Here is a 25647-nt window from a genome sequence, read left to right as displayed (position 1 = left end):
AAAGTTTTTCTTTTCACAGTAAGTAACTGAAAGCTATTTTACGGTGATTGGGTACAGTTGGGTTTCACATTGAGAAAATTTTCACATTGCAAATTTGAAAATCAGACACTAACTTCTAGGTAATGCCAATGATTTTAACAAGTAAAGAGTAAGGAAGTTCACTTAAAAAAAAAAAAGGACAATCATAGGGAATTCAATAATCCCATTCAGCTTCGACAGTCTTTCTACATGACAGAATTATTATACTTTGAAAGACATTTATGTCGAAAGAACTTAGACCTCCTGAAAGAGGATAAAGTGGAACTCCCCTCGGGATAAGATAACACAGTTGAAACAGGGGCAGGAAGGGTTTATGAAGCCCTGGCTTCCACAGAGGAAGACTGGAAGGGGCCCAATAAATTCTTCTACTGGTCACTAGCCTGCCCTTTCTCCTCCTAAGCAGTGGAAACAGAACACAGGCAGGGCACCCTATGGCAGTCCTGATGAAAACACATACTTTATATTTCTTTCTAAACTGGGTGCCCAGGCATGTGGGAACACACGCTTCCTGTCCCTGCATCTGCTGGGCAAAAATATTGAGATTAAATATAACCAACATGATGCAAATCAGCTTAAAGAGTAAAGAAAGATCCAGGAATTTTAAAGGATGGTTTAGCACTGTCTGAAATTTCCCTGAACTGCTCTGAATAAACCATGCGAATACTGTACGTGGAATCCTGCTTTGAGCCCACCTGCTGCCCAAAGCTTGCAAGGCCTCGGCAGCTGTATGCATTTTGTATAGTCCACCCCCAAAGCCTCTGCCATTCCAACCCCAGCTCTACTGGCTGACAAATATTAAACTACTTAAAATGGAAAATTAAATGGAAAGCCTCTTCCTGCCTTCTCCAGGCCCTATGTAATTGGGAGCATGGGTCCTCACCAGCCTGTTTTACAAGCCACTGTTAGGTCTTCCAAAGTAGGAAGCCAAGGTATCTCATCTTCATCTCCGCTCACTAGGGTCACGGTGCTCTTGAATACTTTACTCTGTGAAACACTTACGATGCCCAAAAGCTGCCATTCCCAGGCTACACCTTATAAAAACAGGCATGTTCTTCAGATGGAAAAAGGCACACCCCTAGTCCAGCAATCACAGAACCACAACTGAGTCATAGATAATCTGCTCTGTGAAGAGGCAGTGGAACCTGCACACCCTGTATTGATTTAAGAGGAAGCTCTTCCCCTTTCTGTCCCCACCACTCCTGCCTCTTCAAAGACCTGTGGCTACAGTCTGCCTGGAGAGGAAATTCTTCTGTCTTTTTCCTTCTCCTCCCTACCACACCTCCAGCGTGTCCTTTGGCAACAGGTTCTAATTCTGCAGGTCACGGAAGAAGAGAGAACAGACGAATGTTGTCAACAGCACTGCCTCCCTTTCATCCCTCTATTTCCTGCCTTTGCAACCTGCAGGAAAACACAGTGGGAGGCATGGTCTCCAGAGCGGGGGGTCTTCTGGATGACAGGGACTTACCAGCCACTTCCTAATTCCTTTTGCTTTTACCTCCAGTTGCCACTTTTCATGCTCTGCCGAGTTAAGGGAACATGCTGGCTTGAGCAGAGAAAAAACGCAGCTTCAACGTCATGAAATGTACTACTCTGTCATCAAGGCAGAGGTTACAACACAGACACTGAAAGGTCTGACAAAGCCCACGTGGGATGGGGATCCTGCAAAACTTCTTTCTAAACTGAACGTTCCCTCACCCAATGCAACTTGACAGTGGCAACATTTCCCTTTCCTTAATTGATCATTTCCAACACCATGCTAGGAACCTAGTAGATAGCTGGATTAATGAGACCCCTGTTTATATCTGGAGAGAAAATTAAATAACAGAACAAGAACAAATACTCTGAAGGGGAATACTGAGACACTATGGGGAACATATAAGGGGTCTAATCAGTCAGCTACTGGGTGGGACTGTATAAGATTAAGTATTAAGAACCTCCTGCAGCTTAATCTTTCACTGACAACACACACACAAAAAAACCAGAACCATTCCTTTCCTCTGCTTAGAATACCTTAAAAATTGTGGCACTGTATCTCAGTGAGAAAGAGAAACGAATGGGTGGCTCTCAGTTATTAAAAGTTTGGGCCGGGCACAGTGGCTCATGCCTGTAATCACAGTACTTTGGGAAGTCAAGGTGGGAGGAATGCTTGAGGCCACAAATTTGAGACCAGCCTGGGAAACATAGTGAAATATGTTAAAAATTTTTTTAATGAGCTCAGTGTGGTGGCACATGCCTACAGTCCCAACTACTCGGGAGCCTGAGGTGGGAAGATTGTATTAGCCCAGAAGTTTGGCTGTAGTGAGCTACAATTGCACCACTGCACTCCAGCCTGGGCAACAGAGCAAAATCCTGTCTCAAGAAAAGTTTGTAACAGTCAAAGCAAAAAAAAAAAAAAAAAAAGATTTGGTTATAATCAGAGGCATGTAATGCCAATGGCCAGGACATTCAAAAGAAAAAGCCTGTCAAAATAATGCTGCACTGGCCACATCCTTGAAGATAAATTATCTGCAGGAGATGAAATTTCAGAAGAACTGAGAATACTGTGAAGAAAGTCATCTGGTTATCTCAGAATAAATACCAAAGATGTATCTATGGTGGACAGCTCAGAAGAGATAGAGCATAAGAACAGAAGTAATGGTGGGAAAAATTAGCTGAACTAGACTAAACAGCAGCTGGGGAAGCAGAGTAAGATGAGAATGGGGAATTAGCAGAATAAGCTCACTGGAAGGCCTTCAAGCTGAGTGAAAATAATTTAAATTTGCTACACAAAACTCAGCCCACGATTTATATGAAATGTCCAGAATAAGCTACAGAGACAGAAAGATTAATAGATTACTGGTTGACTAGGACTAGGGAGCTTGGGGTAGGAAAGAGTGTGCCTTCTAATGGTCACAGGGTTTCTTTTGGATAATGAAAATGTTCTAAAATCAGATAGTGGTGATAGTTGCACAACTTTTTAAATATACTAAAAACCATCCAATGGTTCAAATGAATGAATACTATGGTATGTGAATTTCATCTTAATAAAGAATGAAGGCAAAATAAAACAAAAATCCACTAAAGATTCTGATTCATTTGAAAATTATGGCAAGAAGCTGCCTTCCTTAAGCTGTGGGACCCCTCACGAAGCTATAGTGAGGTCTATAACAAAGAGCCCACAATCCAATCCCAGGAATCTCACTGACCTTCTGGGGCAATCCCCAAAGTGCAAACTGGATGAACCTGCTGTCTTTCCAAATTACACTTGAGATAAATCGCAGGTGACTAAAGAAAATAAGGAGCTCAAATGTCGTTCATTCCATTTGATTACATATTAATGTGGAAGCATTCAGTTCACAATAAAACAAACTATCCCTCAAAGACATGTGGAATGGGGACTCAGAAAAAGGAGAGTTAAATCTTTCAGAAGAGCTCCGTGTGAAACTGCAGTATAATCTTGGAACAGAAGAAGGCCTGAACAATCCCCTCCAGGGGTCCCACCCATCTTTATCTGAAAGGCACCAAGCTGGAGACCTGAGTCACAAAGACACTGGAGTCCAGCTGCAGAAACATAAATGCAGTCTGTCTGAGATGGCATGTAAAAATAAAGACTCTTAAATTCCACGGATGATTCTAATATAAACTTGGGACTGAAAACTACTGGATTAATCAAAATCCTTAAATTTCTTAATTTTCTAGAGAAAGAAAGTGTGCAAAAAAGGTAAATTCAATGTTGGTCAAGTCACCTGGCAAATTGGCCTAAGAGTCAGGACTGGAACCCATGTCTCCTGACCCCTAGGCTTCAGGACAACCACACTTATTGCATGGGTGTGGGGGCTCAGGGAGGTCATCCTTGGAAAATTCTGGCCTCAAAATGCAGTGAGATCCCATGATAAGAAACTCTAGAGAACACAAGCCTGAGCTATCATCAGGAAAATAAGTGACCTTGAGATTGGGCTAAGACGACGTCTTAATATGCAGGAATTTCATTGCTCTGTTGTGTGCCCCAGTGGGACCTGATGCCCACAAATGGAACTGAATATAGAAGAGCAAAGATTTTTGTAATTTCACAGACCAGATCTGATCTGGAATTCTTTTTTTTTAACAAATGAGCTGAGTGTTATAAAGTAAACATCAAGGAATATAAAAGCCAATGCTTAATTCTCTCAGCTACACATGGAGTCACTGCCGCCTGCAAAGAACAGAGCAGGCACTGGCAGACTGACCTTCACAGACCATGCTAAAACCCTCTGAGGAAGTGCCTGGTGAATGCTCTGGTTGACGAGCTTTGAGCCATTACATTACCGAGCAGTGTGCTTCTTACCTATAATTCCACTGTCCTTGCTTTCCAGGGTGGAACTAGGGCTGCTAATGGTCTCACAGGGACTTTTGTTGGCTGCCGTCTTGCTGACACAGCTATTCAAGGTTGAGCAGGGGCTATCGGTGCTAGGAGATGCGGTGCTGCTTGTTAGTGTGGAGCAAGGACTGATGCCTTGACTCAGAGCTGTGCACTGCAAGACGAACGGAAGGAGGAGTTAGCACGGCTTACACAGGATGCTTCGACACATGCTTTTGTTTTTGACGCTAAAACAATAAAACTAAGAACAGGAAAACGGAAGTTTTTAAAAAAAATCTAAAGAGATGTGTGTATAGATATGGATTCATGGAGCTTTATCTATATAAATGTACACGTGGTCTTCCAAATTTTAAGAGAGCAGTATCTTTGTTCTGTTCCCCTCCTTTGTGATTTTCTTTTTTATTAAAAGGTCAGTCTTAGCAATAATTTAGTGAGAATGCACATTTGTAAAACAGAAATGGCAAACAGGCAGACTTCCTTTCATTTAAAGTCTGCAGAAGACAAATGGGTTATTTGACTTCTGGACGGAAAACCTGGGAACTCTGTTTTTGTAATGTTTCACGAACACTGCAACCTGATTCAATTCCTCAAGATTTATGGGCTCTGCAATCAGGGGAAGGAGACTGGTGACCACTGCAATCTCAATCAATGCATGACACCCTCCCTTGCAGTGCAGAGACCTTCACCAGGGGTAGAAGCTCCATCCTGCATTGGTATTCAGACACACACATCACATCTGGGAAGTGGCAGGGTGCATGCTGCTGCTCCCTTGGAGGGGAAGTGCTCTCCTGATAGATGAACCATTTGATCTCACCTTATTTTGTCTCTGCCTCATCTCCTATAAATCTTTTCCTCACCCCACTGATCCTCCAAAATCTCAACAGCTAAAAAAGCACAGGAAAGCATATACCAAAGCAACCAGATGAGAAGAATGGTGCTATAAAAGTAAAAGTACTAGCAGCATTATGAAGGCATTCTTTTAGCCTCTTTAATTCACGTAGCCATTATTCTCTGGGTGGTGACTAGAAGGTTAATGTGGACATTTTCTTATGTTCTGCCTCTTTCTGCTCTTCCCCACGTCCCCACTGCAAAAACCCAGAACCAAACTGTTGAAATAAATTTCAATACACAACAGCCCGGAACTCGTTTAACTGAACAATGGCTTCCCTGCTCAAGGAAAGGGAGAAGATGGTTATTGCTTCATTCGTCCTCTGAAGAGGTATGCAATGTAGTGTCTTCCTCGGGTATTACCATGGTTTCATTTTTGTCTTCAATGGTTATGTGTGTGGCACTTGGGATCCCTTCTCCCAGTAAAAATCCCAGCCTTGTCAACAGTTCTTGAGCTGCCGGCGAACAGCTCGGTTCATTATCGGCCTTTGCTTCTGGAACAAAGAAAGAAAACAATGAAGATGCCCCTCTGGGGAATTTCAGTATTGCATCTGGATGAGTTCACACTACAGCTGCTTGTCTGGTGATTTTGTGTGTTTCTATAAAATGTGCACAAAGTTGGACAACGCAGCCTGTCCTCTAGCAATACATTCTAATTAAGGGACTGTGACAGGTTAAGGAAACAGTAAAACAAAAACTCCAAGTGCAAAGGGTGAATCAGAAGAGCCCAGGGTTATCCGACGGCAATTCCTAATTCCAAGTCATGTGAAAACAGGCACTTCAGACATCAGCTTGGGTAAGAAAAGGACCTATCTTTCATGTTACTCTTACAGAGTACAGGGTATCCAATGCCCAAAGGAGGCTGAAATGAAGTAAAACCCTAGTGGCATGCTGGTGGAGACCCAGACAATTTAGGTGTTGCGGTAAAACTGCAATCCAAGCTCTCATTAAACAAGCCGGGGAACGACGTGGAAAATTTGGTGGAAAACTTGATGTGCACATCCCACAGTAGTGAAAGTCAAAACCAGAATTTTGACTTGACGGTCAATCATGGAGAATCCACGTTGAAACAAAAATTTAAAATCACAGTGAAACTTGTCCCAAGAGACAGGACCCAGTACCACTGTTGTCTGTGCAAAGATGTAGAAAAATCAAGCTATATTCTCAGAATGCTGCACAGCAATGCTGGAAAAGCCCAGCTTTTCTTGGGTTCTCCCTGAGGTTGGTCATCTGGTTTTTTGTACTTAAGTTGGATTTGATTTAAATGTTGAGCTGTAGGTTAACCCTGTACCCAAAAAGCCCAAAGGCACTTAATTATGGCCAAAAAACAAAATGATATTCACATCCTTCTAATACTTCTCTCACCTTCTAAAATCAGCATCTATCAGGGGATGAAAAATTTACAAAGCAAGGAGATGAAAAATTTACAAAGCAAATTTACAAAAATTTACAAAGCAAAGTTGTAACTTAACAATAAGTGACCTATGACATAGTCACTCAACATTTTGCTCTTTTTTATTAATTGTCTAGGTAACTAGACTCATATGAACCTATTTTGCTTAGATGTGAAAATCTGCAGATAATGGATAAAGGTCTTAGGAAAAACAAAATGAGGAAACAACACAGTGATGCTGCCGTTGAGTTACAACAGCACCAACAAAGTTCAATGCTCACTTCGCCTTTTGTAAGGAACCACAAAAATCAAAGTAAGCAGAGCTTTTGCAAAGGCCATCTGTCTTATTCTTACTCACATATCAGTTTTGCAAGTCATGCACCCAGGATGGCAGCTACAAGGGAAACTATGCTGGCAGCATCTTCAAGAAAGGAACAGCTTCCCACCCCTTGCTTACTGGTAAAAGCTCCTAATGTTTGGAGTAGGAAGAATGGTTTGCCAGCTTGGATGTTTTTCAGCTGCTCTGGAAAACTGCAGGGGTAAGGAAACCAAGGCTGGACTCTTCTGGGTTAAAGGAGCCCTGATGCTTCTGGACCATGTGAGCTAAACATGAAGGTGGCAGTGGCCCCAAGCCAACACAGGGAAAAGGAGCCACCCCAGGGGGGGTCGACCACATGCCAGAGCCGCTCTACAGAAGGTCCCTTCCTACCTCAAAGCACATTTTGATTCTCAAGCTAGCCGGGCATTTGGGGAAGGAGGGCGGCAACCAAACCAGATCAGCACACAGAGGCACACCCAAGAGGTGGGGCCCTCAGAACAGGATGGCACCGCCCTCCCTCCGTCTCTGCCCCGGGCCCAGGCAGGGCAGCTACTTTATCTCAGGTGGCAGCTGGGCTGGAGGGAGGGAACAGGACGCAGATGGAAAGGGGAAGAAGTGGGTGAGGGGGCAGATCTCCGCAGTTTCTCCACTCCACACCCCGCTTCCCTTTCGAAACAATCTCCACACTGCTCCCGATTGTGATTATGCCCCAGAACGTCTAGTTTCTGGTTCAACCTGAAACACTCTGTGGAGAGAGAGCCAGAAACGACTCCCGTTTGGCAGCTGCTGTGGAGGCAGAGACAGCAGCTGCAGGAACTTGGCTCCACAGAATTCACCTCGACAACAAACAGGGCCACGCCTGCAGCTCACTTGGGACTGGCAGGAGGACTCTGATCCTGTGTAGGTCCTACGTGCAGCAGGGGGACCGCAACACCCCAGCACAGTCACCACTGCCCCCACACTGTGTCTGCAGACAGATACTCCAGGTTCTCAAGTGTTTCATTTTTTTTAACCCAGAAACAACTCACCATCCAACCCACTTCAGATAAGTTGGGGAACAGTGGCGATTCCAGCTTTAATGGTTGAGTTGAAAAGGGACACCCAGGCTGGGCATGGTGGCTCACACCTGTAATCCCAGCACTTTGGGAGGCTGAGGTGGGTGGATCACCTGAGGTCAGAAGTTCGAGAGCAGCCTGACCAACATGGTGAAACCCTGTCTCTACTAAAAATAAAAAAATTAGCCAGGCGTAGTGGCAGATGCCTGTAATCCCAGCTACTCGGGAGGCTGAGGCAGGAGAATCACTTGAATCTGGGAGGTGGAGGTTGCAGTGAGCCAAGACTGTGCCACTGCACTCCAGCCTTGGCAACAGAGCAAGACTCTGTCTCAAAAAAAAAAAAAAAAAAAAAAAAAAAAGAAAAGGAAAGGGGACACCCAAATGCATGATTAACTATTCTCTTAACTGTACAACCTGGACTTTGCTGCTACCCAAGTTCTAAACCCTTACCCGGGGTTGGATGAATGGACAAACGTTATTTACTCATGTTTATATCCATTAAGGCACTGAAATTGTATTTTTCCAAAGGCTTCCCACCTGCCTTTTCATACTATTGTCTTCTAAAATGTCATCCCAGTGATCGTCCTCTTAAAAGGTCCTCTTCAGTCTGAATTCCTTAATCCACATGAAGCTGTCTGGATCTCTCCCTTCCCTAATGCACAGAGCCCTCTCTCACTGAACTTCTCACTCTGGCAGAAGGACGTCCTGGGAGAAGTGTCACTGCGCCATCTCGGGAGAGATGAGTTGCTTAGGAACTCACATGGACACCCTGTGAAATGGAAATACATGTCTACTTGCATAGCCGTTCACAAAATACTGAGATCTGAACAGCTAGATGGTTTTAAGCTAGTTACTACAAAAGCACCTCCAAGTCAAATTCAAATGGACCACTCTAAATAGCAAGTCTATTTTCATTCATGCAGTTAATATTAAATCACTGATCAATAATGGGTGTACCTTACCCAATACCAGTGGGATGAGGGCTGGAGAGAAGACTTCATTTTGCATTTCACAGATTTAAATATCTGATGACTGTATGACGGCTATATTTGGAGATGAGAGAATGATTGGCCTCGCATGCCCTAGGAATCCATTAGGCAAGTGGAGAAGGATATTCCTCCCAGCAGCACATTCATGGAACCCTCAGTATTACACAGCATGAAAGGCTGACTGCATGGAGAAAGGTAAAGGGAAGTTCTTCAATCACTTCTGGCTGCCTCTATTCAGCTACTCACCCCCTGGTCACTATATTTGGGGGCACAAATGCTAAGGAGCAGTCTACAAACTGATCAGCTCCCCGAATACTGCCATCATAACTTTAAACCATCAGTGCCCTCTACAGTCATCCTCTTATCTTCTGCTACTGTCTGGGAAGCCAGGGTGTTCTCAGTGCTAACCACCGTCTGGACCCCTTTGGGTACTGAACCTCTCTCAACTGCACTTTCTTAGTGAGAGAAGTGGCTATATCCACTTCCTACAGGTTGTGAGGCTCAAAACCATTGTGTGTGAGAAACAGCTTATAAACCACAAGATATAGAATTGATCATTATCTCTACCAGCTTTAACACCAAGAGCCCACACTTCCTTGTGATTATTTTCTGGTTTCACAAGTTCATATCTATGTTCAAGTGTGCTTGTATGTCTTATATAACTTTCTGTTCATAATTTTTCTGCCTCAAATAGGTTTTTGTAAACTCACTATTCCATGACAACAAACCCCCTCTTGTTTCTGCTTACCAAACCAAACCATCCCCATTTGGCCTGCACCTTACTGCTTTCATTTTCCATTCCAATCACTCTCTCTTGTTTAAAGCCAGTGGGGAAGTGCAGGTCCCTAGCGATGACCAAGTACATTCCATAGAGAAGAGTCTCTCCTGTACTCTCATCCTCCTCAGACTCTAGAGAACACTGAGTACTGAAGACATTCATCAGTTCACTGTCATGCGACCTATCACCATGTGACCTTGAACAGCTGACTTAATACCAAGTGTCCAAGATAGCACTTGTGAATCAAGTCTGCTCACAATGACACAGGCCCTTGGTTTGACATTAATCCTCTGCCTCTATCTATCCATGACCTGCTTCTCGTTTAACCTCTTGCCTTCCATGACTCCTACTTACAAGTATTTTCCCTGTTTTTCTGTCTGCTCCTTCTGAGCCATTACCATTCCCTCCCTCCTTAGATTTCCAAAAAACATATTTAAAAAGGAACATTGGCTGGATGCGGTGGCTCACGCCTGTAATCCCAGCACTTTGGGAGGCCGAGGCAGATGGATCACCTGAACGATCAGGTGTTCGAGTGGATCAGGAGTTCAAGACCAGCCTGGCCAACATGGTGAAACCCTGTCTCTACTAAAAATACAAAAAACCTAACTGGGTGTGGTAGCATATGCCTGTAATCCCAGCTACTCGGGAGGTTGAGGCAGGAGAATCACCTGAACCCAGGAAGCGGAAGTCACAGTGAGCCAAGATTGTGCCACTGCACTCCAGTCTGAGTGACAGAACAAGACTCCGTCTCAAAAAAATAAAAATAAAAAGGAACATCCATTCATGGACCTGCTCTGTTTCTGTCAATAATTTGTTGTTTCTGGTCTGCAATACTGAAACAGTTATCATGCAGGTTACCTTCAAAATTTTCATGTCATCCACCCCATATTGAAATTATCAGCAAACTTACTATTTCTCCATTCAAAATACCTCCTGAATTAGCCTTTCCTTCTTCAGTCATCCATCACTCAACTCAAAGTCTTCATCCTCTTAAGTCTAGAGGACTATCAGAGTTTGAATCAATTTTCTCATCTCTATTTTTATTTTCTCCCTCTCTTTTCCTTCCTTTAAAGCCAGTAGGTTCTTAAGCTTTTTGGTCTCAGAATTCACTCATAAAAACTGAGGACTGTAGGCTTATGAGGGTTATGTCTATTGATATTTCTCATGCTAGATATTAAAACTAATAATTTTTAAACAGTTCATTTTCAGATTATAAAACTTCATGTTAACAATATTTTAATTAAAAAACTAATTTTTAACTTATGGGTAAATAGGTAAAAAGCTCTACTTTTGATTTGAAAGATCAGTTAAAAAGAATAGCATTGTTTTTACAATTTTACAAACTTTAATGTCCAATTAAATAGAAGACAGCTGGATTTGCATAACTGCTTCTGCATTCAATCTGTGGGGATCAGTTCTTTTGGTTCAAGCATGTGAAGAACTGCAGCCTCAGACAGATATGTAATTGGGAAAGAGAGGAGTCTTCTTAGTTAATTGTGGATATTCTTCTCTGACACCTAGCCAAAACTTGACAATCAGCAATTCCCCCCCCCGCTTTTTTTTGAGACAGGGTCTTGCTATGTTGCCCAGGCTGGTTATGAACTCCTGGAGCTCAAGCAATCCTCCTGCCTCAGCCTCCCCAAGTGCTGGGATCACAGGCATAAGCTACCGTGCCCGGCTGACAAACGGCAATTTCTTAAAAGTAAGCTCCACTGTTGACTCAATCTGCATCAATGAATTTTTTTGTACTGTTACAGTAAGATCCAATGGTCTGTTTTATACTTTAAATGGATCTTTTACCCATGCAAGACTGTGTAACATTATATATTGGGTCATTTGGAAAATCATGGTTTTGCAGATTTTGCAAATGTTGACAAATTTTATCACATAATATCAAAACATCACATTACCAGAGATCTCAATTGAAAAGTCTTAAGAAACCATCAAGCTCAATGTGACAGATGTAAAATTTCCCCAAAAAACTAATTTTCATTTGAAATGTCAAGTTTTATCATTGGCAACTAATCCTGCCAGGGTTTTTGTTTTGGGGGCAGCGGGGACGGAGTCTTGCTCCATGGCCCAGACTGGAGTGCAGTGGCGCAGTCTTGGCTCACAGCAACCTCCAACTCCTGGGTTCAAGCAATTCTCCTGCCTTAGTTGGGATTACAGGCGCCTGCCACCATGCCCAGTTAGTTTTATATTTTTAGTAGAGACAGAGTTTTACCATGTTGGCCAGGCTGGTCTCGAACTCCTGACCTCATGCGATCTGCCCGCCTCAGCCTCCCAAAGTGTGGTACAGGTGTGAGCCACCACGCCCAGCCTCTTTTTTTGTTTCCTAATTGAAGTGCCAGGCTAATTTCATTCCTTTTGAAGAAAAGGTGTGCCAAATACCTACTTCAGAATAACCATGGTTTGTCAGTCATTCTTTCAAATAAAAGCAATATTCCATTTTAAAAGTAGTGAGTTCAGCTTGCAATTCAATCATACAAGTGCTCTGCCTCGAGACAACCATCAGACTTCAGAGCATGCAGAAGGGCTTTATGCAGACTTCCCACTTCATCACACAGAATATTAAAAAGATGAGTCTCCAAGGGTCAAGATTTAATAACATTACTTTTAGTGCTTTGTCAAGGACATTCTTCAGTGAATTATTATTTGTGATGCCAGCACGTGGCAGTGAAGAACACCAGGACTACTAGTATAGCCAGTGCCTTGACATATACTAAGGTATCAGAAGTTTTATTGACAATTGCTTTGCAGCATCAGTGCAAATGTCAACAAAGGGAAATGTAAATAACTTCTCAATATTATTACAAAAGGGTTTTGTATTATATAAAAAGAGTTTTGACATCACAAACCCCTGAAAGTGTCTTGGGGACACCTAGAAGTCCATAGCCTACACTATCAGAACCTCTGAATTAAGTCTACAATTGTGTTAAATAAAAACCACAGCTGCATACATCTCTCATCCTAGTAACTGATCTCCCATCTTTATCTGTTTAATTTCTTGGGGGTAAAAGAGGGCTCTCTATCCTCACCAATTCCATTTCCTTATCACATAACTATAACTTCAACTCACAGACCTTCACAAGTCTCCTGAAACAGCCCTGGTTAAGCACATTAATTTTTCTTTTTCCTTTTTCATAGTACACCTTCTCTTTTGATTTTCCTATAGATCTATGGCCTTGCAAGCACTGTGCCCTGCAAGGGAGAAAGTGGCAATTGTTGTAAGAGACACACGGAGGGAAACATCCATGACTACCAGAATACTGTGGTCTTGTGTGGTCTTTTCCTGTGCCTCTTGCTGGTGCTCCTTGAACCTTAGTCCCAGCTCACAAATGAAATGCCAGTTTCTCAGCCCTCTTTTGTCAATGACCTGTTTCCCTAGTGTAACTTGCCTAGTCTCATAGCATTATCTCCAAGAAAATGGCTGACCAGTTTATATCCCGAGCTTTCTTGAGACCCAGTTATGATTTTCCAACTGGTGGCTGGACACTTGCCAAGATGTTCCACCACACTTCAAAGTCTACATGCCTGAAACTGAACTCAAACCAAGACAGCCCCTCGTCCTTCAGTGGTCTCAAAGGCGTGGAGTTGTTGTCTCTGTCTCTTCCAGTTCCCAGGTCCTTGCAATTCCTCATGAATCTTCCATTCACCACCTCTTCTTCACTGAACCTGATCTAATTTGAGACTTTATTCTCTCACTTAACTACTAAAACAACTTTTTAATCATTCTTAACCTCAGTCTCTTTCCAGTCCCACTCCATCCTACTCTGTTGCCATGTACTATAGTCTGTGTCTGTGTCTCATGAATAGGATTTGTGTTCTTATAAATGAGGGAGCTCATTTGTCCCTTCCACTACATGAGGTTACAGCAAAAAGATATCTATGAAACAGTAAGTAGGTCTTTGCCAGACCCCAAATCTGCAGAGTACCTTGATCTTGGACTTTCCATCCTGCACAAGTCTAAGAAATAAATTACTGTTGTCTATAAACCACTCAGTTTATGGTATTCATAGCATAAACTAAGCAGCCTGAACTAAGACAACAGGTAAATCTTAAGGCATAGCTCCAATTAAGTCTTTCCATGCTCAGAATCTCCATCTGTTGGCCAAGCACAGTGGTTCACACCTATAATCCTGGCACTTTGGGAGGCTGAGGTGGGTGGGTCGCCTGAGGTCAGGAGTTCGAGACCAGTCTGGCCAACATGGCAAAACCCTGTCTCTACTAAAAATACAAAAATTGGCCAGGTGTGGTGGCAGGTGACTGTAATCCCAGCTACTCGGGAGGCTGAGGCAAAAGAGTCACTTGAACCTGGGAGGTGGAGGTTGCAGTGAGCCGAGATTGTACCACTGCACTCCAGTCTAGGCAACAAGAATGAAGCTCCATCTAAAAAAAAAAAAAAAAACAAAAAACAAAAAACCCCATCTGCTGAACTCCCAACTCATCACACAGGTTGGATTAGTCATTACTTCCTCCTTTATTACAGTCACTCTCTACACAGGTCTCTAATCCCTTGCCAGACTCTAAGGCTCCATGAAGACAGGACCCATGCTTGATAACCCATCTCAAATAGCATTTAGCATAGTGGTTTTTCACAACACAGAAATTTAATACTTATTCAAGGAAATGCAGAATGAATGGATACTCTACTTGCAAGAGTCTCTCTTCTATGCACACATACCAGGTATGCCCCTTTTCTGCACTTCCATCACATAAAACCTCATTCAACTGTTGGCTGAATGTTGCATTGCCATTCTAAGAAGCTGAAAATTAAAGCAGGATCTAGGTTACCTCTTGGGAAAGAAAGGGTTTTAAGAAATAAAACATGACTACGCATTTTCTTCAATCATATTCTTTTTTTCACCTTTTTTTTTTTTTTTGAGACAGGGTCTCACTCTGTCTTCCAGGCTGCAGCGTATTGGTGTGATCATGGCTAACTGCAGCTTCCACCTCCCTGGCTCAAGCAATCCTCCCACCTCAGCATCCTGAGTAGCTGGGACTAGAGAAGCACACCACCATGCCTGGCTAATTTTTTGACTTTTTGTTGATGTGGAGGTCTCACTACGTCGTCCAGGCTAGTATCAAACTCCTAGGCTCAAGCAATCCTCCTGCCTTGGCCTCCCAAAGTGCTGGGATTATAAGTGCCAGCCACCACACCCAGCCTCTTTATTCTTTATACCTCTTTAATCCTCTATATCTGTTTGACCATCTAAAATGGTAATAAAAAACATCAGGTGTCCAAATATTTACTTAAGCATATAACTAAAGACCCCCTCCCTCCCAGAACATAGTTTCACATTGAATTATTCTGCTCTTTCATATGTGTTAGCTTTATTTGCTAGTCAGACTGCCAGGAAAAAAGTTTCATCACTGACTGACATGAAGATATCATTAAAAAAAAGTTTCATCATATTTTGAGATTGATCTTCACAGAGCAATGACTCATGAGACTAAAAACTTTCTCACCCCTCCTCAAAGCTTGCCCAAGTAGCTAGAGATATATTAATGCAAACCTAAATAAATTATGGTTGCCCCTAAATCAAAGAAATAAAGCGTGGATCCTGTTATAATAATCATCTCTAATTTATCTGAAGGCTTTTTTTCCCTTAAGGCAGATATTGTTTTGTGGGTAAATGAGTTTTCCCCTAAACAATATGTTGATTTAGCATTAGGAAGCTTACTCATTAAGAACTTATTCTGACACACACCTTATCAAGACCATTTGACAGGAAAATGGGCTTTGTATTTTGTCTGATGATTTTATTATGTCATCCGTTTTTCCTAGAGTAGAAAATGCTGTGTTCCAAATATATTTAAACATACTAAGACAGAACGTTTTTTCCTAAAGATGTTTCCAGGTGAGTGCAAACTCCTTCCTGTCCTTCCTTTCTTCCTTCCTTTTTTAAAGAGACAAGGTCTCACTACGCTGCTCAGGCTGTTCTCAAACTCCCAGTCTCAAGCAATCCTCCCACCTCGGCCCCCTGAATCACTGGAATTACAGGTGTGAGCTACAGTGCCCAGCTTGCAAACTTTAAGAAACAAGTTATTTGCTTACAAAAAAAAATTCATCTTCTTATATTATTGAACCCATACTTCCCAGAAGACTGAAACATGCATCACACATAAATGCAATTACTTATAAATAAGCAAATTCAAAGTGTTCTTTGCTTTGTTTTCCTTTGATTTAAAATCCAGAGAGCTAAGAATCAAGAGTTGATGGAGCTACATGACCAAAGCAAAAGTGAGGCAGGAAAGAGTATTTCAAGCATTTAGGATTAACTTGATATTTCAGGACTCCACGGAAATTTCAAAAGCACTTCACAAGGAGCCTTTTCAGTGGAGTACTGGCATGCTATTATTGACAGCACCCAGAAAAGTGTCTTAGAAATTTAAACAAGAATGTCCAAAGAAAATACAGATAACAGAAGACCACATTTTAAAGTAAAACTTAAGTGATGATGCTGATATTAAACCCTAAAAATGAGGGTTTACCCATCATGCATCTGCACACACCCGGTTTAACACTCAAACTCAATAAGTTTTAGTTGGCTCTGTCGTTTCCTTTGGGTTCGGTGATCTGGATAAAATTTACACTTTGATAAGGCAGACTTAATTAACCCCACTGAAATTTAAGGGACTCCATGTGGATTACAAAACACACCAATCTATACTAATTGTCCTGTTCGACTTTGTTAGGCAGCCACCTCTCCTCATCAACCAAGAGAAAGCTCACCCTGCTGCGGCTTCCACCAACATCATGGCTATCTTCAGGCAAGACCATGCACCCACAGACATCAACTACACGTGCTCCCGAGACACCTAACAAAAATGAAAACATACCCTGCTTCTTAATTTCAGGCAAAACCCAAATGTCTGGTCCTGTATTTGCAGCCCACAGATCTCATAATTTTGGTCCCCATGGAGACTCAAGATGCCAAATCAGAGAGCTCAGGTCTCAGGAGTGAGCACACATGCAAACTTCAGGCCACTCCAGCAAGACCAATTGCTGCATTTGAAATTTAGCTCAGCCCACAGCCAAGCATAAGAACACTTCCTTTTGCCAAGAAAGGTGGCCAATCCTGCCTTGAGCAAGGGAGAAAAGTTAACAATGGGAACTATTTACAACCTTTCATTGCCTAATAAAAATCCAAATTTTCTCCCCCTATTCCCACACCAGGAGAAGGAGGAGGTCATCATTCCCTGTACAGAACCTCAACGATACTCCCAGCCAGGGAGGAAGAGGTTACATAATGGAGTCTAGGCCAGCCAAAATGCCAGGGGCATAATAGACCAGGGCTACAAAGGCTTTGGTGGGTGGGGAAGAAGGGAAGGGGTAGGTAGCAGGCTTAATCTGAGCCAGGCAGACAGCTTAGACATTTGATGACTGATATTCACTACAGAGAGATAGATTTTACTTTCCTTTCAGGACACCAAGGAGACAGAGAACAGACCACCTGCCCAAGTGAATGCACAATCAAGAGAGGCCTCATGTACCAGCAGCTGGCTGTCCTAACCAGATTTCACTGTGGAATCTCCACCTTCACCAACATTTGGTGTGTGCAAATCCTCAGCTCAAATCCTCTTCCCTCAACCACACAATGAGTGCCTGGACAGAAAGAAAGAGGGTGGCATTTCTCACGCCAGGGCACCTGCAATAGCACCTCTTGCCTGCCCAGAGTGCCCAGTGCCTGGTCCCATCTCTTCCCCATGTTCCAAACTCCTCTTCCCTTCCCAATTTTCAGCTTTTGCTGATTGTTCCTCATAGCTCATTTTTAGCTGTATTTTTTTTTTTTTTTTTTTTTTTTACCACCACTCCAGTATATTGTCCTTCCATGTTCTACTTATTACCCACTCCCTGCCATACAGCACCAGCAACACAAAAGGCACACACAGGAGTTAGAATATAAAGGGTCTGTATCTCCTACCCCCCACAATTAGGCAGAGGAGGGTGCCAGATATGCCAAAGTAAAAATATGGTTGAGTTTTCTTTCCCAAGTTCTCTTTCAGCATTGCTACATAAACTTGTGTCCACACTGAGGATAAAGCAAGCATACAACAAGATTTACATACAACATGATTCCTAGTCCCATGTTTACATACAACAAGATTCCTAGTCCCATGTTTCTGCAGAAAAACAGCGTAGAAATTCAAAACACCCAAATTAAGGGCAAGAGAGATGTGAGTTGAGGACTCCCCAGCAAGGAACAAACAGGTAAATTCTTGAATTGATTTTTTAAAATAAACAACTATGAATACATCTGTTAAATGCTACAAATTTGTAATGTCACACATATTTCCAGGTATAAAATATATATACATATAAAATATCTTTAAAAAGATTCCCATCAATTTGGATTTTTTTTTGCTCCTACTTCAACATCCCCTAAAGAAAAACTTTACATGTTAAAAAAAAAAAAGCAGCCTTCAAAAGACACCAAATGCTTTTTTTTTTAAAGCTAGCAATTACATGCTTTGTCCAGTTAAAGTTTCAGCTTTTCAGCCAAAGCCTGTTGTTGAATTTTCTCACGCAGTAGAATATTAAAAACAAAACAAAATCTTGGAAGCAATCCACTGGGTGATGCTTCCTATCCTCCAAGACCTGGTAAGTCAAAATTCAGAGGAAATAGTACTCAATCCTTAAATAATGCATATGTACCCACTTTTCTATACCAGGTATACAATTTCCAAGAATGTGCGTTAGCTAAACAGATCTCTGTAACTGCCGGAGGGGAAAATAGCTCCCAAATACATTCTCAGCAAAGCAGTACAGCAAGGGCACTCAAGTTTCATTCAGAAATGAAGCGTCATTGTATAAAATCTTTGGTGGGGGCGGGGGGAGGAAATCACTGAAAACATGTTCTTACCATGCTCATCAGGCTCTGTTGGCTTGGATACTTCTCTGAATGGCATTATAACTGCATCTCCAGGCACTCTGGGGCTTTCCACATACTTGGGCTTCCTGACGGGACCTGTAGTGGGAAAGATCTGAGTGTGGCTAATGTTTTCCAGATGCAAACAAAGCCTTGGAATGTACAGTGTGTGTCCTTACCAGGACCCAAATATGCCTAGCGGAAGAGCCAGTCCCTTCCCCTCCCTTAAACACACACACACACACACACACACACACACGTAATTTCAGTACAGGCGAGGGAACGTCCAGTCTGGCCTGCCAAAGAAGAAAAGGGTAAGCTCAGATTTGAGAATGTAAACCCTACAAAAACAAAAGCTTCTCTCTTGCTGTGAAGTCACTACAGCTGTCTTCGCTGGTCAAGTGGGTGATTCCGACATGTTCAAACCTGGACAGCTTGTGACGAAGGGTTTTATGATTTTCCTCTAACTGGCACAAGGATGGGACAAAGATGATTTGGTTGCTTGGTATTTCTAAAGTCGGGAGGCAAGATTACAAACAGCCGGCCTGTAACAGCAACATGCTCTGCAGGTATCTTATCTAGCTAGTGACGCACAGTAACTGTGCGGGGCACAGCAGCCAGTCAGCTGGTCAGACATAGGAGAGACCGACAGGCTTATCTCCCACCTCCTGTTCCCGCAGTCCCGGCTTATCATCAGAAAATCCGGAATTCTTTGTAAAACTGGATGGAACCCTCACATGCAATGATGCAGCCGTTTTGGAAAACAGTTTGGCAGTTGTTCAGAAGGTTAAGGGCAGAGTTACTACATGGCCCTGCAGTTCTACTCCTACGGGAATATATGTTCACACAAAAACTTGTACCCAAATGCTCATAGTAATGCCATTTGTACTAGCTAAAGGTACGTCAAATGACGACAACAAAACGTGCTTTGCCCACACAATGGAATATTATTGGGCAGTAGAAAGGAATGAAGTATTGATTCATGCTACTGGATGAAGCTTGAAAACATTCTGCTAAGTGAAAGAAGCCAGTCACAAAGGACCTACATGATTCCATTCATATGTCATGCCTAAAATAGCCAAATCTTTCAGAAAGTATAAATGGTTGCCAGGGGCTGGGGGTTATGCAGGCTATGCAGGCCTGTGGGGTAATGGTAAGGGATATGTGACTTCTTTCTAGAGTAAACAAATGTTCTAAAATTAGGTCGTAGGGACGGCTGTACAACTCTATGAATATATTTAAAATTAGTCTACTGTATGCCTTAAATGGGTGAACTGTATGGATGTGAATTATACCTAAGCAAAACTGCTTAAAAAAAATTAAAAGGCTAGGCATGGTGGCTAACACGTGTAATTCTTGCACTTAGGCCAACACAGAAGGATCACTTGAGCCCAGGAGTTTGAGACAAGCCTGGGCAATACAGTGAAGACCTTGTCTCTATAAAAAATAAACAAAGTTAGCTAGGCATAGTGATGTGTGCCTGAAGTCCAAGCTACTCAGGAGGCTGAGGTGGGAGGATCACTTGATCCCAGGAGGTAAAGGTTGCAAGTGAGCCAAGATCACACCACTGCATTCTAGCCTGGGCAACAGGGTGAAATCATGTCTCAAAATAAAGAAAATACTGCCTTTTTGTTACATTTTGGTCCAAAATCACTCCCTTGATTCTTGTGTTCCTTGGTTGCCTTAAAGTGGCTTTTAGCAAGACCACAGAGATAGGAAACATTTTACATCAGTAAGAGAAGGGGTAGTGGAAGACATGCAGGCAGGAATCTACAACTCTCCCCTCTTCTTAGCCCTGGGCTTAGCCCTGGGCCATAGCCCTGACAGTCCCATGGGCCCAGTTCCACCACTGCATCATGATGGGGTGATGCAGACAGACCATCCTTCTGTCTCAAATGCCGTCTGCATCTAAGAAATTCTGTTCAAATGATGGTTTACGGTGAGAGATGCTGCCATCTAAAGGCATACTGCAAAAGCATTTATACTACTATAAAAAGAATCTAATTCCTAGCCAGCTACGTGGGTATACTACATCTTAAACTAGGCTGTTATCAAATAAGCTAATACTACTTTACAAATAAGAACGGTGTTTCAAACTTTAGGAACTATCCCTTTTAAATGATTCATGTAGTATTTAATCACATGGCAGTCTTCATAATTTAACCCTGTCATAAAGGGAACTTTTACAAAGATTAAAATGGAATGGTTATGGGGGAAGGGAACATATAATTGCAATCTAAGTGTGGGATGTAGGCTATTCAACAGTATCCAGACTTTATCTACCACATACATATATATATATATATATATACACACACATATATATATACACATATATATATATATACACATATATATATATACACATATATATATATATATACACATATATATATATATATACACATATAAATATGCATAGTGAAAAAGACTTGTGGGGGTTTGGGGGTGGAGCTAAACTACTTGCTGTGTAAGAGACATAAACTAGAAAGAAGGGCCTGAATAGGGCAGATACAAATTGAATCAATTAGCTGGGCATGGTGGCGTTTGCCTGTAGTCCCAGCTACTCAGGAGGCTGAGGTAGGAGGGTCTCGTGAGCCCAGGAGTTGGAGGCTGCAGTAAGCCATGATTGCACCACTGCACTCCAGCCAAGGTGACAGAGCAAGACTCTCTCTCAAAGAAAAAAGAAAAGAAAAGAAAAAAAGGAACCAGAACAAAGATAAGAACTCAAAGGCAAGAACCCATATACACTTCTGGTTTGCCACTTACTCCCTAAGGTAAAATAAACTGCTGACATCTTTTCCCTTCATCTGTCCTCGTCCATTTGAAGGACCTGAGGCGGTAAATCTCTCTGTTATTATTGCCTGATGATTTGCCCAACGAGAAGGCATGGCCACTGTTCAACAAGTGCCTGTATTTCTGCTCCCCTTAACTCTTCAGTAACAGCAAATCTAAAGAGATCTATTTCCAGGCTGCAATCTATCTACCCAATAGAGTCTTCAAAAATATTCTCTAATAGTAAGCACTTTCTTAAAATGTGGGCTATTTCATTAATGTATGATGGTTACTGTAAATGTCTGGATCCTGGAACCCAGTGTCACCCAGAGCCTTCAGAAAGCATCCACGTGCCTGCCTGCTTAATTGTCTTGGAACAGTTCTATTCAGATCCAATCCCTCACTCATAGAAAGACTCAACCCTGAGGAGCCAGGATGCTCAACGCAGGGACTCGTGAGTTGGGCAGACCTAGGTTCAAATACTGCACCCAGGCCTGGCACGGTGGCTCACACCTGTAATCCCAACACTTTGGCAGGCCGGGGCGGGCGGACTGCCTCACGAGTTCCGGTAACATAGTGAAACACCATCTCTACTTAAAAAAAAAAAAATTAGTTGGGCATGGTGGCGTGCGCCTGTAGTCCCAGCTACTTGGGAGGCTGAGGTATGAGAATCGCTTGAACCTGGGAGATAGAGGTTGCAGTGAGCTGAGATCACGCCACTGCACTCCAGCCTGGGTGATAGAGTGAGACTCTGTCTCAAACAAAACAAAACGAAACTGTACCCCTCCCTCCTCATGTCCCCTAACTCAGGCCTTACTATGTCCCAGACCCTAGAGGTGAGTGAAGGAACCTCTTGCTGAAAGGGGAAAATCCACACACAAAGACCAGGCCCACCTGGTTCCCAGGCACAGTAAATCACAGGAATATAGAATATACCAAAGTAAGTAAAACATATATTCAGTGGTCACACAAGGCAAAGCATGCACATATATTAATTCACTCATTCCTAACAACTTTGGGAGAAAAGTACAATTTCCTTCATTTTAGGTCAGGAAACTGAGGTTCAAATAAGTTGTTCTCATCTGGACACGGCCCACACATGACAAAGCAGGAAGGAATTCACACCCTGGTCTATGCAGTTTTGAAGCCCATGCACTGAATCACTTCTACAACTATGAAATCTGGATTAAACATGCAATTCTAGAAAAAGCCCAGGCACTGCGAACTTCCACCACCCAGTCATCAACATCCATGGACGCTGGCTGCAGAAGCAGCAAATCATTTATGCATCCTACTTGTCTCTGATCTTCCCTTTTACTAGAGGAAATGTTAAGTGAATATAAACACTGTTCTCCTGCATGATCCTTGTATTTAAATTGCTTTTCACAAACAGCTGAACCTCAAATGCTATAAAACAAGATAAATTTATAGCCATAGGTTTTATTGTCCCCCCACAATCACTCATTAGAGAATTTGTGCATACTTTGCAGTGAACAGAACAGATGATACGTGTTTGCCTCCACTCACTCTCAAAATAACATTAAAGTTGTAGCAAAAAGATTAAAGAGAAACCAGTGAGGAAAGGAGAACGAGCCACTGGCCAGAAACCAAGCCTCTGAATGTAGGAAACAGACTGCCAAGGAGCAGTGGAGCAGGCAGAGCATAAAGGTTAGTGTTGAGTGGGGGTGGGGGTGAGGGGGAGTGATGAGCACTCAAGTCCAGGCCAGAACCTTGGTGACAGCAGGTCCGTCGGAAGGCAGGGGCACGGGTGACATCCCGTAGCTCGGCTGGTTGATAACTACTGAAGGAAAAGTGAGACCCCCCACCCCAGCATTTCTTAGGCCTGGAGCATCCCCTCCACTCCCTCATCCTGGAGGCCAAGTTTATTCTCTGGAAAAAGGCTCAATTCTGAGAACATGGAGAGAGATTCAAGAGCTAAACTCATGAGTGCTCTTTTCTTTTCGTGTTTTTTTTTAAACTTGTAACTGCTAAGGAAAAAGTAGTTTAAGAAAAATTCTCTATGCAGACTGATGGGCCCGAGATGTATCTCCCCTACCCCCAGCCCCCAGTTATGAGATCTGACAGCAAAGCTTACAGGCCACGGCAGGAAGAGATGGGAGGATTCCTCTCTGGAGAAGTTTATCAAGAGAAGACCTAAAGATAGTCACAGGTGGGGACCTCTCTACCCCAAGAAAGGTAGATCCCTGACCATTACGCTGCAGCACAGCTTGCCCTCAACATACACCTTTCAATCAGCTTTTAGCACCTTATATACAAATAAGGAGCCAAGGATCACCAGGCAGGTGAGGAAAGACCTACCCTGAAAGACAGCGACTGACACAGGTTAAGAAAGGAACTCTGAGCTGGGCATGGTGGTGCACGCCTGTAGTCCCAGCTACTTGGGAGGACTGCTTCAACCCAGGAGTTTGAGGCTGCAGTGAAGTATGATTATGCCAACCCCCTGTCTCTTTAAAAAACAAACTAGGGAATGAGAGAAAAGAAGAAACGCCCTACAGAAAGAAAAGCAATACTGCCTCTATTACACAAAAGGCTACTGGGACAAGGGACACTTGGAGCCCATGATGTGGGCAGCTAAACAGGCTGTGGCTACAGAATAGTTGCAGGCCACACGGTCAGGAGCCATCACAGTCACCAAGCACTGATCTCACATGACCACCTATTAAACCACAATGATACTAATCGCTGTGCCATCTATATGGAACACTCCCCCATATAAAGCGGCCACAGTCCTTATCAACAGAGATCTAGACTGAAAAAGCCACCTCCCCACACCCCTACTCGGGGAAAACTACTGCCCAGCACCTTTCCCCTCACAACTTTTTGTTTAAAACAAAATACTCAAGCATAAGCTACTTTTAACTTCCCCCTCTAGTTAAACCAAGTGTTATAAGGTGAATCCCCCCAAATTAACCAGAATGTAATACTACATAATAATTACCCAGAAAGCATGATATTCCAGCTACTGGGTATGTTTTAAGGCAGGAGGCTCTTAAAAACAAGACAAGACTTGTCTGTGGATAAAAACATAAACAACAACAACAAGAACAAGGAAAGACCGTCAGGTATTAGCTGACAACCAGTTCCTCTAGGAGCTGACACGTCTCCAGGGCTGGGCTCCCAGTCCCCCGCCGCCCCTGGCACTGGTATCCTGTTGCTGCTGCTTTTCCAGCTGTAATGTGCCCAGGCTTCAAATGCAGATTCTGATGTTCAAGGCGTGGGCTGGGACCACAGATGACACTTTGGTAGCACGAACGGGGTCTCTAGGGAAGACCACTGTTCATCACCCACTCCAGTGGTCAGGTTTAAGTGGGGTGCACCCACTTGGTGTGAGTGGAGCACCAACGTGTTCAGTTTACAAGATTTAAGATAAACGGGCATTATCCTCCATCATAAATTAAAGCTACTTCATCTGAACTCTAGATCCTTCTCCTCATTCCAATTTCCCCAAGCCACTGCCCCTCCCCTCACAATCTACACTATGTGATACAGGGGAAGGTAGATCTCAAAAGTTATAAAAGACCCTTAAAATTAAAAACAATAAAGTGTCAAAAATATGTTAAACAGCCATAAACTCATAGGTACCAAGTATGCAGCTTGCAAAAGAAAGAAAAAACAAACAAACAAACAAAAAAACAAAACCTCAAAACCCAAGCTCCTGTCAGCTTCTTTAATTGTGTAGCAGGGCCTGTGTCAGTCTGGAAGGATGTGGTCAGAACCCTCCCTTAATCTCTCCACTCAGAAGCCCAGAAGGTACAGCACTCCCCCCATTCAGAATTCTGCCTTTATATAAATCTCCAAATAGACTTTCCCAGCGGCCAGTTTTCCTGCTTTTTGACATTTTAATCACACAGCTGACTATTTTGCTGCTTAGAAACTGCCACATAAGGAGTATTTTTTAAAAGGGATGGAAAAAATAAACTAAACCTAGCTTTATCTCGAGGCAGTGAAAGGGAGAAGGGCAGGGATTACTTTTTATTTCTGAGTGTTTCAGTTAAAGATAATTATATATTTATATGAAAGCAATATTTGGGACACAGAACACCTGAGGCTACTTATTGCATTTAAAGTAGATCTTACATTTTTCATGGTATCTGGAGACTGTGAAAAGTGACACTGTGTGTTATCAATCATTTCAGGGATTTTTCAGCATCCTGAACTTTCACAGTAAAGGTTCCTGCCAA

At 42.7% G+C, this 25647-nt stretch overlaps 1 protein-coding gene across 2 annotated transcripts in view; it reads right to left on the bottom strand.

Annotated features, from left to right (window-relative positions):
- The window catches only part of TANC1 (tetratricopeptide repeat, ankyrin repeat and coiled-coil containing 1), a 135049-nt gene that overhangs the window by 78769 nt on the left and 30633 nt on the right, over positions 1–25647 (bottom strand). For both annotated transcript variants that reach the window (XM_023217397.2, XM_023217398.2), the window contains exons 2-4: positions 18665–18769; positions 5627–5757; positions 4343–4529 (exon numbers count right to left, since the gene is read on the bottom strand). In XM_023217397.2, the coding sequence (XP_023073165.2) occupies positions 4343–4529; positions 5627–5757; positions 18665–18769 (423 nt within the window). The remainder of the gene's footprint in view (positions 1–4342; positions 4530–5626; positions 5758–18664; positions 18770–25647) is intronic.

This window comes from Piliocolobus tephrosceles, chromosome 11 (assembly GCF_002776525.5).
Source record: "Piliocolobus tephrosceles isolate RC106 chromosome 11, ASM277652v3, whole genome shotgun sequence".
NCBI lineage: Eukaryota > Metazoa > Chordata > Mammalia > Primates > Cercopithecidae > Piliocolobus > Piliocolobus tephrosceles.
The sequence above is the reverse complement of the archived record's forward strand: the minus strand, read 5'-3'. Positions and strand labels throughout refer to the sequence as shown.